This window comes from Vespula pensylvanica, chromosome 24 (genome assembly GCF_014466175.1).
Source record: "Vespula pensylvanica isolate Volc-1 chromosome 24, ASM1446617v1, whole genome shotgun sequence".
In the NCBI taxonomy this organism is placed as follows: Eukaryota; Metazoa; Arthropoda; class Insecta; order Hymenoptera; family Vespidae; genus Vespula; species Vespula pensylvanica.
Window position 1 is genome coordinate 2253965 of NC_057708.1, and position 15940 is coordinate 2269904.

The following is a 15940-nucleotide window of genomic DNA, read 5'->3' on the forward strand; positions in this document are numbered from 1 at the left end:
ATCATCTGTGTTCCGTCCGTTGTCTCTTCATTTTGTCTTTTTTTCAAGCTGTGTCGCTGCTGTGTCGATGGTTTACACGAGATTACATATCACGTCCTTTTTATAGTCCCTGTCTACCACCAACCAACATTCCACCCTCATCGTGAAAATACGGACATACACATTACATACATACATACATACATACATACATGCATACGTATATACATAAATACATACAAATTGCGACATCTGACACGCAAATATACAGACAAGAGGGATTGAGGGAGAAAGAATGATAAATATTTTTTCTCTCTCTTTCTCTCTTTCTCTCTTTTTTTAAACTGAACTCATTTCAAACTGATTTTTATTAAAAAAAATAGTAAGTAAAAACCCTTTCAATACACTTGTCCCTACCTAAGAAATACTCATTTGACTTACTCTCTCTTTTTCTTTCTATCTCTCTCTCTCTCTTTCTCTCTCTCTCTCTCTCTCTCTCTCTCTCTTTATTTCTTTTAAATATTGTCGTCCTCGTGTCTTTGTTACTCTTTGTTACTCTTGTACGTGCGCATCGTTTATGTCGCATATAATTATCATGTCCGTCTCTAGCATTATCGATCGAGCCGCGAAAAAGCATTTTTGTTAAATGCTATAAACAGATCTTGTAACAATAGCAAGATAAACACGAACGGACTATGGCGACTCGCCAGAATAATACTCTAGCAAGGACCTCGGAGTAAAAGAGCTTTTTACGTAACGATGAGTTGACAAATGATCTTGTTTTCTCTCTTTCTCTCTCTCTCTATCTCTCCTATATATACATACATATATATATATATATATGTATTATATTTGAGAAGCTATTTATATTTATCAAAGTTTTCTTACAGTTCAAATAATGAAACATAATATAATATCTTACAGCGTAATAAATAATACAATTACAGCAAATATAATAATAAAATCTAACAATCAGAAATAAAATAACAGAAATGAACGCACGCGCATTGACGTACGCACGAACTCACGCACGCACTGAACAGACAGAAGAAAATCAATTTTCAAAGCTATAGTCCGTTCGAAAAAAATATCTTGCCATCTTCGCCATCGTCTCATGAGTCTTTAATAAGACATTTAAAAAAAAAAAAAAAAAAGAAAAAAGAAAAGAGAAAAAAGAACGTATTAGAACAAAACAAAACAATTACAAAAAATGGCGAATAGTTTCGTCGTAGATTGATGAAACTGTTTAGATAAAAAAAAAAAAAAAATGAAAAAAAAATGAAAAAAAAATGAAAAAAAGGAAAAATGTGCCTAAGCAACATCGCCTTTCTTTATCACGCGGCTTTTGCGCAAAAATTCACACACACACATACACACACAAACACACACAAAAGCGCGAACTCTTTCTTCGTCACACACCAATTTGCCTTTTTTATATAGATATTAATCAACCTGTACTTTCTCTTTTTTATAGGGGTAGGGCGTCCCAAAAGTAAGTTGAAATCGCTCGAGGTGTTTTATTATATACGTCAATAATACTATTTTCCACCCTCGCCCCCCCCCCACCCACCCAACCATCAACTACTCTCTCTTTCTTTCTGTGTCTCTGTCTCTCTCTCTCTCTCTCTCTCTCTCTCTCTTTCTATCTTTCTTCGTTCGCTCTGGCCAACAGCAACAACAACAACAGCAACAACAACAACAACAACAACAACAACAAAATCCCTTGCATTCCCATCCACCGGAAAAAAAGGAAAAAAAAAGAATCGTTTTGATTAATTAACGACAATAAAAAGAAGAAAAAAAGAAAAAATAAGAAAATAAAGAGAAAGGAAAAAAAGAAAATGAAACGAGCAAAATCCAATAATACGTTCGATCTATTTCGAAAACTTTTCTAACTCTTTCGCGATGGGTAATAAATTTTTTATTTTTCCCCTTTTTTTTTTTTTTTTTTTTTCGTCGATGGAAGTGTTTCGTGTGTTTCGTGAAAGAAAAAAGGAAAACAAGAAAGAAAATAAAAAAAAAAAAGGTTGGCAGCTATCTGGCCGGACCGCGCATAGCAATTGCATAACAAGCATATGCAACTAATTTAACTTGCGTCGGCTGGACACCTGCCAAAAGTGCGCGCTCGTGTTTCATAGTTAGATACATACATATATACATATATACATATATATATATATATATATATATATATATATATATATATATATACATTTGGGTAGCATCTATCTGTAACGTATAAAGTTTATTCTTATACTTAAACGGCCGGATTTTATGCGAATTTCGTAATAGTAAAAACGACCTTACGACCGAACGAAATTAAATGCAAATTAAATTTATTCGAGTAGGTCGAAGAATTTTGGAATTTTTAAGTAAAGTAAAATAAAAGAAAAAAAAAAAGTATGCTTCCCCACTTCCTGACGCCGCAACTGACATTTTGATTACTCCGCCGTTCGCTGAATCACTCTCACCCCATTCTACCCTCAAGAAGCCCAGCTATCTTTCTCTTTCTCTCTCTCTCTCTCTCTCTCTCTCTCTCTCTCTCTCTCTCTCTCTCTCTCTCTCTCTCTCGTGTATCTTTATGTCTTTTGTATCTCTTCCATGCAGTTATATACCCTCGTAATGTTACCTTCGTGTTCTCTTCTTTATTTATTTATTTTCTGTTTGTCTATCCATCTATCCATTTATCTATCTATCCGTCTGTCTATCCGTCCATCAATCTGTCTATCTTTTCATATCATCTATGACTCTCTTTCTTTCTCTCTCCACATACACACACACACATATATATATATATCCATTAAATAATAATTATTGTTTATTAACGAGTGAGAGATAATCGTTTTATCTAAAAAAAAAAATATTCGTACGTTCCAATGTTCATACATATTTAACGCGTTGTTGTTGTTCCTTCTTGATTTTGTTGCATTGTTCTTTTTTCTGTCCTCTACCCTCCTCCAACCCTCAATGTTACGTATTACCTATACACGTACGTACTTACATTTCTGTGTATTTCTCGTTAAAAAAAAAGAAAAAAAAAAAACACGAATAAAAGGGACCATCACGACCTTGTCCCTCCCTTATTCACATCATTATCCACCTACCCACCCAAAAAAAAAGGTATCGTTCATCTCGTATTCTTTTATACAAATATTGTTATTTGATCGTTAATCGAACATTTGAATTATTTTTCTCGGATTAATTATAATTACTTATTTCTTGAGTTGCATACATTTTTATTTTTATCTCTTTCTATCTCTCTCTGTTTTTCTCTCTTTTCATCACGTGTAAATTTTATACTTCGCGTGTATTCCATTTAACTTATATATTTCATATCACATTACATTAAGTCATTAAATGTTTTATATATATATATATATACGTATATATTGTAGTGTATTTTTAATTCGTTCAAAAAAAAAAAAAAAGAAAAAGGAAGAAGAAAAGAAAAAAAGATATATACAAGAAAGAGAAAAAAGATTCTCTCGACACAGATTTTCTATATAAATCTGTTGGATAATCTCGTTTATTATACAATATCGAGATGATCATCTCTCGAGATATTATTCTTAGTACGAATTTGAGAGAGATAAAACGCGTTTTCTAAGAACGAAACCTCAGGGTGGGTTCGCTGACACCACGAAAATCATCGACGACGACGACAATGACGACAAAGACGACGAAAAGGACGACGAAGACGACGAAAACGACGATAGTTAGCTGCTTCTCGGAGTATCTATAATCACGACTTATGGCCGACTGGTTTTCTTGGCATTTGGTCAAGTATCTCTCTCTTTCTCTCTTTCTCTATCTATCTATCTATCTATATCTCTATCTCTATCTCTATCTTTTGCTCGCTCGCTCGCTCGCTGTCAACTTTTCGTATTTTCTTACGACGATGACGAAGACGACAAAGACGATGATTCACAATGCCCGAAATGATGACATTTCGAAATAGAGAACGCGTGCGAGGTGAAATCGATCGTTTAACCCAGTGATTCTCAAAATCGTGCTACACGTAAAACCTTCATTGAAGATGGAGAATATATGTTGTCGTGTAAAAGTTCGAGTAGAATTACAAAAAAAAAATAAATAAATAAATAAAAACTCTTTCATTACGTTCCTGAAAGATTTGATCATATCTTTATGTTTTAATGGACACACAAATATATATATATATATATATATATATATATATATATATATATTTGCTTCTTTTTTAATTTTTTTTTCATTTTATTCAACATTACTATACTATATATATATATATAATTATAGTTTAATTAAGTAGAGTATAGTTCGATCTATTTATAATACGGTCATTTACACACACGCAAATTTCTAATGGATACGCGAAGCATTGAACGATTGAGAAACACTGACGTTCTAACCTACACCCCTATATACGAGTAACTCTATCTCTATTTCTATTTTTATCTCTGTCTATCTTTTCACCATTATCCTTCTTCAATCATTTATCCTGCGTCCAGCTTCGTGGTCATCAAAGAAGAAAACCCTCAAAAAAAAAAAAAAAAAAAAGAATACAGAAAAAGAAAAAACGAACAAATGCCAAGTTTGTTCCGTTTTGTTGTTTTCCTTTCTTTCTTCTTTTTCTTTTTCTATTTTCTTTTCCTTTTTTTTCTTTTTTTCTTTTCCTTTAACTGCATCCCCAAGTCTGCCATCTTGGAAAATCGATCGACTTGAATATATATATATCTGACAGAACGATAAAACGTTCGTCAAACTTTCATTAATTACAATTAATTATTTATCAAAACAAACAATTAAAATTATTAAATTCGATAATCGCGAAAAAGTGGAAATTGATCGATCGTTTGTTTTTCTTTGTGGAGGAGTTAAGGGGAAAGGTGTAAAAGGAAAAGAAGAAAAAAAAAAAAAAAAAAAGAAGGAAAGAAAATATGAAAAGAAAAGAAGGAAAAAGAAATTAAAAGGCCATAAGTTTTGTCTATCGCTTTTGTTCAAAGGCTATCAAACTGTTAAGCTCTGCTGGTTACTATCAGAGCTCATTTGCGAAGGGATCGAGAAACGCAAAACCAAAAAAAAAAAAAAAAAAAGAAAAAGAAAAAACAGAATAAGACGAAAAATGGATCCTTAGCGAATTCACGTGCTTTCACGTAGTATATATATTCTTTTAATTTTTTTTTATTTTTTATTTTCTTTCCTCATTTTTTCTCACTGTCTCTGTCTGTCTCTCTGTCTTTCTGTCTCTTTCTTTTTCTCTGTCTGTCTTTTACACGTCTGTCCGTCCGTTTCTGTCTATTTGTCCGTCCGTTTCTATTTTTCTTGTTCTATATATATATATATATATATATATATATATATATATATATATTCTTCTATCTTTCACGTTTGTCTATTTTGTCTCTGTCCGTCTGTCCGTCCGCCTGTGTATGTGTGTATTGTTGGATGTGGTTGCGTAAGATATCGCGTTGCGACATAACAATTAACTTGGTGTCGATACGCGAAAATGGATGATTATAATAATGATGATGACGGGACGTGTAAAAAAAAAAAAAAAATGGCGTACGGAGTTTCGGAGGGATATCTCAGTGTCCTCCGGACACTTTTTCACGGAGCAACCCCTCTCTCCTCAAAGGATTAAAGAGACTTACTTTTGTTTTCGTTCCGGCGTGATACAGGGACTCCGGGGAGAATATCGAGTTTATGAAGGTGAGTAGTAGCAGTATTAATAGTAATAACAATATTAATAGTATTAGTAGTATTAGTACTAATAATAGTAACAGTATTATAGTAGTAGTTTAGTAATAGTATTATAAGTGATAGTAATGGTAATAGTATTAATAGTAATAACAATATTAATAGTATTAGTAATATTAGTACTAATAGTAGTAGCAGTAATATAGTAGTAGTATTAGTAGTAATAATAGCAGTATTAATAGTAATAACATATTAATAATATTAATAATATTAGTACTAATAGTAGTAACAGTATTGTAGTAAAAGTATTAGTAATAGTATTAGTAGTTCTATTATTAGAACTGTAATAGTAGTAATAGTATTAGTAGTAGTAGTAGTAGTAGTAGTTTTTTTTTTTTTTTATTTCTCTAAATTGATTCTTAACTTTCCTATAAATTTTTATTTGCATCACGGACACAAAAAGTTGTGAATTTTTTTTTCTCACTAACCGCGTAAAATACTTAATATTTTTTTATTTGTTTAAATCGATTTCTAATTATTATTTGAATTTTTATTTGAATCTTGAACATAAGATTTTATGTTAAAAATTTATATATATGCATATTGAGTTGGCCAATAAGTAAAAGATTGGTATTAGTATTTTATGTGTAAATAAGTGATAGAAATTTTAATGTAAATAAATAATACTATAGTATAAAATACAATAGTAATTTGTGCGATTGCATCTACTATTGCAGTATTGATCGTTAAATAATTTTCAATAAAAAAAAAAATATATAATTAAATTTTGTTGAAGGCATTGCCATTTATTTCGCATATAAAATCTAATCTAATAAAAAAAGATTTTTCTCTATACCTATATCATTTTTATTATCGTTCCATTGAAACGTTGCATCGGAAAATATATCTTTATTTTTAGTCGTCTATTTTATAGTCCTTTGTTAAAAAAAATCATTTCACGAGGGTGATTTCTTTTAATATGATTTTATTATTAATCTTATAAAATAAATTCTAACACGCAACATTAACACTTTTACGTGTTAATATCATTTTTATCGTTTAGTTTTCCTCAAGATAAATAAAAAAATTAAGAAAAAATAAATAAATATATACGTACATCCGTGCACATAGTAGATGTTATCAATGTCGAATATTTTTTATCGTTCATTTTAAAAGATTGCTTGTATAAAAAAAAAGAAAAGATAAAAATAAAATAAAAAAGAAATCACTTCTTTCTATTACTGAGAATTTATTACTGATGATCTGTAAAAAATATTTAAAAAAAAAAAAAAGTTTATTAATTAATTAATTAAAAAAAAAAAAAAAAAAAAAAAGAAAAATGAAAAATAAAAAAGAAATAAAAGAATTATCGTACACGATCCTTTTCGAATTATTTTATTGATTTCAAAATAGCATATATATATTTATATATAAAACAGATCATTACTATTTTTTTATCATTTTTACAGAGGCAAGAACAGAAGAGAAGCGATCTCGATGAACAACTTAAGGAATACATCGCGGAATGGAGAAAGCAGAGAGCCAAGGAAGAAGAGGAACTTAAACGTCTCAAGGTATTTCTTTTCTATTAATCAATGACCATTTTTATTCTGTTACCAAAAACACCAATAACAATAATATTTACAAATTGATTTTGTATTGTTTTTTATCATATTTTTTTTCTTTTTATTTTCTTTTTAGGAGAAACAAGCTAAACGCAAGATCACCCGTGCCGATGAAGAAAAGAGATTGGCTCAGAAGAAGAAGGAAGAGGAGGAACGTCGTCAACGTGAAATTGGTAATAACATCATCATCGATTTTTATCCAATATCTGCGGTTGAGGAAGGAAAAAAGAAAAAAGAAAGAAAGGAGAAAAAGAAAAATATAACGCTATGAAACCGATAATAACAATATTGCTTCGAATATTTATAATAAAGTATGTGATAATATTTATTGGATAGCTCGACAATTTTTTGAATTAAAATTTATTAAGAAGTTATTATTAGTTATTAAAATTTAAAAAGAATTCTTTCTTTATATTCATCTTTCTTTTGCTTATATTTTGTTCTTTATTTTATTTTAGTTTATTTTTCTTTTTTTAATTTGAATTAAAAAAACAAGCTCAAATATCTGCTTGATGTAAGATCAACGACAAGAAAAGTAAACGTTGGACAGAATAATATATTACTTCGTAATATTTGTAAATTTATTAGATAAAAAAGAAAAAAAAATATTCATCAATAATAACGATAATGCTTCGAATATTTGTAATAAAACATGCGATAATATTTATCAGATAGCTCGACAATTTTTAGACTCTTATTAAAATTTTTAATGAATTCTTTCGTCTTTTCCTGACACTCCTTTCTTTTTTTATTTTATTTTATTTATTCTTTTTTTCTTTTTTTTTTTTTTTTTTATTTATATTAGAATTTAAACTGGTAAGTTCGAAAAAAATGTTGGACAGAAACTTTGTAATATTCGTAAATTTATTAGAGGAAAAAAGGAAAAAAAAAAAAAAAAAGAAACAAGTTTTAACGTCAACCACCATAAGTATCGCTACTCGATGTCGACGTTTTCTTGATTTTTGTTCTCTCACTTTTTTCCTTCTTCTCTTTTATCCACTTTTCGCATTAAATTTCAACAGAGGAAAAGAAACAACGTGACATTGAGGAAAAGAGACGACGCCTCGAGGAGTCTGAAAAGAAACGTCAGGCTATGATGCAAGCGATGAAGGACCAAGCAAACAAGAAAGGACCTAACTTTACCATTACGAAGAAGGACCTTGGGGTAAGTTGGTTCTCGATCGTCCTCGATCAAGTCTACGATATATCTTTTTTAAGAAATTACATGTTACATTCATATACATACTTATACACGTGTTACTATATGGTCAAATATATATATATAATATCTATCGGATAGCTCAACCATTTTTAGATTAAATTTTGTTAAGAATTTTTAGATTAAAATTTATTATTATTTGATTATCAAGCTATTTAGATCAAATTTTATTATTATTTAATTATTAAGCTATTTAAATGAAAATTTACTATTATTTAATTATTAAGCTATTTAGATGAAAATTTATTATTATTTAATTATAAAGCTATTTAGATCAAAATTTACTATTATTTAATTATCAAGCTATTTAGATCAAAATTTACTATTATTTAATTATCAAGCTATGTAGATCAAAATTTATTATTATTCAATTATTAAGCTATTTAAATCAAAATTTATTATTATTTAATTATCAAGCTATTTAGATGAAAATTTATTATTATTCAATTATTAAGCTATTTAGATTAAAATTTATTATTATTTAATTATTGGTTATTAAAATTTAAAAAGAATCTTTTCTTTACATTCTTCTTTTTATATACTTACATTTTTTCAACACAGGGTAATCTCTCATCGGCTCAATTGGAACGTAACAAGACGAAGGAACAACTGGAAGAAGAGAAAAAGATATCTTTGAGTATCCGCATTAAACCATTAGAAATCGAGGGTCTATCGATCGACAAACTCCGTTTCAAAGCCACCGAACTCTGGGATACTATCGTTAAATTAGAAACTGAGAAGTACGATCTCGAGGAGAGACAAAAACGTCAGGATTACGATGTGAGTTTTATTTATAATATCAACGAATTAATTATTTATTCAAATAAATACGTGATTGAGATTTCAAAGTTTTTATTTTTAGGCTTCATCGAACTGAACGAACGAAGTATAATAATAAAATTAATTCAAGTATACCGATCGTGTCACGAATGATCACGATTTGTCGTCTTAAAAAATAAAATCTAAAATGCTAGATTTATTTTTTTGTTTTCTCTTTTTTTTTTTATTCGTTTATTTGTTTGTTTGTTTGTTTGTTTGTTTGTTAGCTTAAAGAATTGAAGGAACGTCAGAAACAACAATTGAGGCACAAGGCTTTGAAAAAAGGTTTAGATCCTGAAGCTCTTACTGGCAAATATCCTGTAAGTAAAAGAGTATATGCATGTATGCATATGCACTTTGTTGCATTTATACAACTTATAAACGTTTACATAAAAGAAATGTAATAATGGTTTCTTTTTTCTTTTTCTTTTCTTCTTTTTTTTTTATATCTTCGTAGCCGAAGATCCAAGTTGCCTCGAAATACGAACGTCGCGTCGATACTAGGTCCTACGACGACAAGAAGAAACTTTTCGAGGGTGTAAGTATCTATTTCTTCTTTTTTTTTTCTTTTTTTTTATTCGTCGAATAGGGTTGGTAATCTATCGAAAAAGAAAAGAGAGTACGAACGAACAAAAAAATCGAACGATCCTGTAATAAGAAGAAAACTAAGATAGCATAGTGCGGTAAATCAAAAAAAAAAAAAAAAAAAAAAAAAACAAAAAAAAAGAAATGGGAAAAAAATCAATCGAAGTTTTTAGACAGGAATTAGGAAGGGAAGATTGAATTATAAAAAGATGCGGTGTGCGAGTGTGAATGTTTGAGATCCGTTTTATTCATTGATGAGCCAGTTTAGAAATGTCGCATAATTGAATCGCAGGGCTATGACACGCTTTTAGCGGAGTACAACGAGAAACTGTGGAAACAGAAAACAGAACAGTTCATGAAGCGCACCAAAAGTGAGTGGACTCGATTCGTGTCTTCTGTATAAGTGTCTCACCCCCTCTGGCCCCTCACCCCCTCACCCCCTCACCCTCGGACTGACCACAGGACCCACGGGCCTCGGGCCCAAGCCACTTAGTCATTATCAACCAACCAACCCAAGAATTTTTTTTTTGCTTGATTTTCTTGATTGCAACCAAAGTGTTGATAATTTTGCGCACCCCTTTACCCCTTTGTTATTTTTCTTTTTTTGAAAGTTTGACTAAACGATCGAACTGACGATTAGATGGATCTATCACATCTACTTATTGATATGTATATGTAAGTGTTGGTTTTTGTTAGACCTAAAGAGCACGACCAATAGCCGTGTCATATCATAATTCTAAACCAAATTTCAAATGAGAATTTTATTTTATTTCTTTTGAAGCATGTGACACTGTATCCAAAAGAAACATCAGGCTCCCGAATTGTCGAAATATTTATTATCGTTCGAAGAAGAGTAGAAAAAAAAAACAGGAGAACGCTAAATAATAATAATAATAATAACAACAAAACCGATCAAATTTTTTCGACAAAATAATTACGAAGAAAGAAAAAAATTGTCCGTCCTTGAAAAGGACACCATCAAAGACGGAAAGAACATTACCAAATCGTTTGCTTTGAATTTTTGATAAAATAATTTGAGATTTGGATTTAACTTTCTTTTTTTCTTCTTCTTCTTTTTTTTTTTTTTTTTTTTTTTTTTTGGAGACTTTTGATTTGATGACACGTGTTCAATATTATTCGTTGCCATTTACTCACGTGTCCTAACTATTGCAACATGGCTATTACAAATGGTCGCCCCAGACCCACACCCCCCAATGACCTTCAGACCCTCGTCGTTGTCGTCGTCGTCGTCGTCGTCGTCGTCGTCGTCGACCAGGAAGATAAAAGACAGAGACAAAGAATGATATTGCACTGGAGGGAAATGATGTCCACGCGTTGACCTTGACGTGTCTAACATTATCCCTGCATGCCATTTTGTCCATTAATGTTTCAGGGTCTGACCGAACAGCAAAAGGAGATCATAGAAAAGCAGTGGACCCAACAGAAGGAACAGTTCCTTGGTCGTCAAAAGAGTATGTATTAATTAGCTCGTCCTTGAAATCTCTTTAGAGTAAAATGTTTAAATGTATTTAATTGTTTAATTTAATTCAACTCAATTATGTGATGAAAAACAAAAAAGAAACATTTTGAAAAGCGATGAAGAAAAAAAAAAAAGGAAAAGAACATTTTGTTTCTTTTTCTCTTCTCTTTTTTATCTTTGCAAAGTATGTCAATAACATTGAGATATATTCAGGATGACCGCGATAGATATATGGACGTCTCAACTTCCAAGATTTCAAGGACAAATACGGCGAACCCATCCTCCATCCTTTTTTCCTCTCGATGACGCTTTTTTTTTTCTTCTTCTTTTTTTCCAACAGTTTGTTAAATGAAGTTTGTTAAATTAGGTTCGTGAAGTGTCATTGAAAGTTCGTCATTGAGAAGTTCATTCGTCAAACTTCAATCTAACTCGATATAGTGTTAAAAGATTCTATCGGATTGGAATGTCGTCTTTTTTCCAAAGTAATATTATATATACATATATAAATATATACAAATAATAAATAAATAAATATATATAATAAATAAACATATATATAAATATATGTATAAAAGAAAAAGAAAAAAATATAACAAATGAATTAACATCTAAAAATAAAAATGCAAAAAATAAAAAATTCCTATAGCGAAGTTACCGAAATGGTTCGGCGAGAGGCCCGGCAAGAAAGCTGGCGATCCAGAATCACCGGAGGGCGAAGAGGACGTAAAGGCCGCGGCCGATGACGATCTCGAGGAGCCACAATTCGATGAAGAAGAAGAGGAAGAGGAGGAGGAGGAGGGTGAGGAGAAGGAGGAAGAGGAAGAAGAGGAAGAAGAAGAAGAAGAAGAGGAAGAGGAGGAAGAAGAAGAGGAGGAGGAAGAAGAAGAATAAAAAAGCCGTTTCGGAGCTACTATTATTATTATTATTACTATTAATATTATTATTATTATTATTACTATTACTATTACTATTACTATTACTATTATTATTGACTACGAGGATCTAATCTTAAAAAAAGAAAAAACGAAAAAAAAAAAAGAAGAAGAAGGAAAAAGAACTAAACAAAACAAACAATAAAATAAAATAAAATAAAATAAAATAAAATAAAAAGTTCCCAGAATGAAAGCCAAAAGTGTTCCCAGATAAAATTCCGAAATCAATGGAACTTCCATCTTTTAGATCTTGTAGTTTTACAATTTAAAAGAAATAAAAAATTATTAGACAATAATTACAACAAATAGCCAGAATTATTAAACAATAATCAAAGTAAATTCGAGAAAGATCAATTGATTTTTAAAATTATTTTTGGGAACATGGTTGGCTAAGGTAGGGATTTTTTTGATTCACCTAGTATTTCTTCCACAAGCACGCACGTACGTATACGTACACGTGTGTGTGTGTGTGTGTGTGTGTGTGTGTGTGTGTGTGTGTACATCGTGTTTTTATACGCACATATAACCCCATAAAAGCTTTCGTTATTCGAATAGAAGAGAGACGAATAAAAAGGGACGAAAGAATAATACAAAAAAAAAAGGGACAAAAACGGAAGAAAAAAGAAACAAAAAATCGAGAACCAAAATGAATTGAAAGCCGAATTTTATGAAACAAAGTCTATGAAAGCTTCGAGCGTGGTATTAAGTTAGTAATCCGGATTTTGTACGTTTCTGCATATTTGAGGAAATATGAGAGAGATAGAGATAGAGAAAGGGAAATTATACGTGAATATTTCCTGACGAAGCAAAAAGAAAAGAAAAAGAAAAAAAAAAAAAAGAAATCATGACGGTAGCACGTTTTTTCCCTCTCTCTCTCTCTCTTCCTTCTTTTCATTTTTTTTTTTTTTTCAACATACGGGCCCCCGTTTCTAAACAGGCACACTTGACCCCGACCTTTCTCACTCAAGTATTCTTCTATTACGAGTGTACGACATGTAGCTCGAAAATAACCAACGAGCCATAACTCGACGTTCCTACATAACGATTTTTCTTCTCGTCCTTTTTTTTCATTTCTTTTTTTCCTTTTCCTTTATTTTTTCTCACTACCCTCAACCTTTTCCAACACTCTTCCCCCACCACGATCGATCGATCTCTCTCAAGAAATGTTCGCATACAATTTGTGGATGACTAAACTTAACACTTATCACATAGTCGAACGAAAATAAAATTGCGAATGTCAGAGAAATAGATGTAAGGTATTTTTTGGTTTAACGTTCGGCAGTTTTTCGATTTAATGAAATAAATCCATTGGAATCATCGGCATCGTAAATCAAATGGATGAGATTTTATTAATTATCTATTAAAAAGAATTTCGTAATTTAAAAAATTATTCGTAATTATATGAATATGTATATATAGTTGCAAATTCGAGAATATAAACGTTTAATAATTTATAAATTTCTGAATACCTTTACTGAATAAATAGAAGCAAGAGGATGCGATTATTCGATGTATTAGCGCATACGTGTGTAAGAGAGCATACAGAGAGAGAGAGAGAGAGAGAGAGAGAGAAGAAAGAGGAAGAGAAAAAAAGAGAAATGACGCGACATCGAACGATCCAAGAATAATGGGACAATATACGTAAATATATATAATTCATATAGAATCTCCGGTCTATCGTACAAAGGGAAAATAGAAGAATAAAAATTGTAAACCGGAAAAGGAATTCTAAACAGCCGTGCGATCAATATACCATTCGAATATTCTTGTGTCGGTTAATAGAGAGACGTCTCTCTCTCTCTCACACACACTCTCTCTCTCTCTCTCTCTCCCTCTCTCTCTCTTATTCACTCTGTCTACCCGTCTGTCTCTTTGTCTGTCTCTTTCTTTACCTTTCTCACTTTATTATACACCTCCGTTTTACCGACAGAACCGATCGATTATTTCCTAAGATATGCACCTTGTTTTACCGACAGGATCAGTCGGTTATTTTCTACGTATATATATATCTCTCTCTCTTTTATTCGTGCATCTAGTGGGAGAAAGAGTGAAAGGCACGTATATATACATACGTGTACAGTATGCAGTAGAGACGGAGACACAGAAAAGACAGAGAGAGAGAGAGAGAGAGAGAGAGAAAGAGAAAGAAAGAGAGAGAAAGAGAGAGAGAGAGAGAGAGTCGTTTCCAGTCGCAACTATTTATAATGATGGCGGCCGGCTCGTGTTGTACCATGCGACCGTTTCTCTTTCTACCTCGTACCTCTCTATCTCCGTCCGGTTAAAAGAGGACCGGTTCGACTGAAAGGTTCGTTAAACAGTGCCGTGCGTAAAACGTTCACGTTCGTGATTACGTCCACGTTGGATGGATACGCTACGTATATCATTACATCCTCGTTTCGATTTATTTCACTTCACCTGGCATAAAAGAGAAAAGTGCCGAAAATAGAACAAACTCAAGACCGCGAAGTCTTCCTTTCTGTCTCTCTCTCTCTCTCTCTCTCTCTGTTTTTCTTTCTTTCTTTCTCTCATTCTTTTTCTTTCTTTTTCTCTTTTTCTCTTTCTTTAAGCTCTTTGTCATTTATTTCACGAAGCGCCGCCAAACGGTCGTGAGACGATACACGGTAAAACAACATACTACGGACGCGATACGACGGACACGTTTTTAAGTATGTACATACACACATACACACATATATATGGTATAATACACATATACCATACACAAACAAAAATACATACATATATCACATACTAAATAAGTACGTCATTGATTTAGTAACATAACATAACATACGTAACATAACGTTACGTACGTAACGTACTGTACCATACGTACCATACCTTAACGTAACGTAACGTAACGTAACGTAACGTAACGTAACGTAACGTACCGTAACGTAAAACGACGCAACGCGAACCGGCGAGTGCCGCGAACGCGACCTGTTGCCGTTTTTTCTCTCTCTTTTTTGTTTTCTTTCCCCCTCTTTTATTCCATCATCTCGCATTTTTTCTTTTTTGTTTAATTTTTTATATTATCTTTATTTTTATTTAAAGCATTACCTACTATTATAATCTCTTTAAAATACGAAACTATTATAACGACATCGTCGAACGAGTCACCGAACGAACGAACGAACGAACGAACGAACGAAAAGAATTCATTCTAGTTTTCGGATTATAATATCACGTATATAAGTAGAAACGTTTATAAGAGAGAGAGAGAGAGAGAGATAGGAGAGAAAATAATTATGCGAAGGATTGTATACGTTTCCTGTCTTTACGTCAGGAGAAGGATTCCTCCTCCGTCATGGCGGTGATCATCATCGACGACGAGGACACCGGACACGTTTTCGTCGACATGGCTACCGTGCTCGCTACCAAGGAACGTAAGAGAGGAAGAATGAGGAGCTGACTAAGACGAGGCCTGCCTACGAGAAAGTCGTCACAATCGATGAGGTAAGTTCTTCTCGATAACTGATAATCACAACTTTCAATATTTTTTACGAATCTCTCCCTTTCTCTCTCTCTCTCTCTCTCTCTTTCCCTTTCTCTCACTTTTTTGAGATAAAAAGAAATAAACAGAGACAGATAGACAGACACAGACAGAGACAAAGAGAAAGAA

The 15940-nt window shown here is 31.7% G+C and overlaps 1 protein-coding gene across 23 annotated transcripts in view; it reads left to right on the forward strand.

Moving 5' to 3' along the window:
- The window catches only part of LOC122637043 (troponin T, skeletal muscle), a 21482-nt gene extending 9203 nt beyond the window's left edge, over positions 1-12279 (forward strand). For 12 of the 23 annotated variants that reach the window (XM_043828884.1, XM_043828886.1, XM_043828887.1 and 9 more), the window contains 10 exons: positions 1454-1471; positions 5640-5670; positions 7128-7232; positions 7360-7456; positions 8306-8448; positions 9064-9282; positions 9549-9641; positions 9779-9859; positions 11300-11378; positions 12033-12279. In XM_043828884.1, coding sequence (XP_043684819.1) covers positions 1454-1471; positions 5640-5670; positions 7128-7232; positions 7360-7456; positions 8306-8448; positions 9064-9282; positions 9549-9641; positions 9779-9859; positions 11300-11378; positions 12033-12277 — 1111 coding nt within the window. In that variant the 3' untranslated portion in view covers positions 12278-12279. Of the gene's footprint in view, positions 1-1453; positions 1472-5639; positions 5671-7127; positions 7233-7359; positions 7457-8305; positions 8449-9063; positions 9283-9548; positions 9642-9778; positions 9860-10198; positions 10278-11299; positions 11379-12032 lie in introns of all 23 variants that reach the window. The other 11 variants (XM_043828885.1, XM_043828888.1, XM_043828890.1 and 8 more) reach the window with 3 other exon arrangements.
- The last annotated feature ends 3661 nt before the right edge of the window (positions 12280-15940 follow it).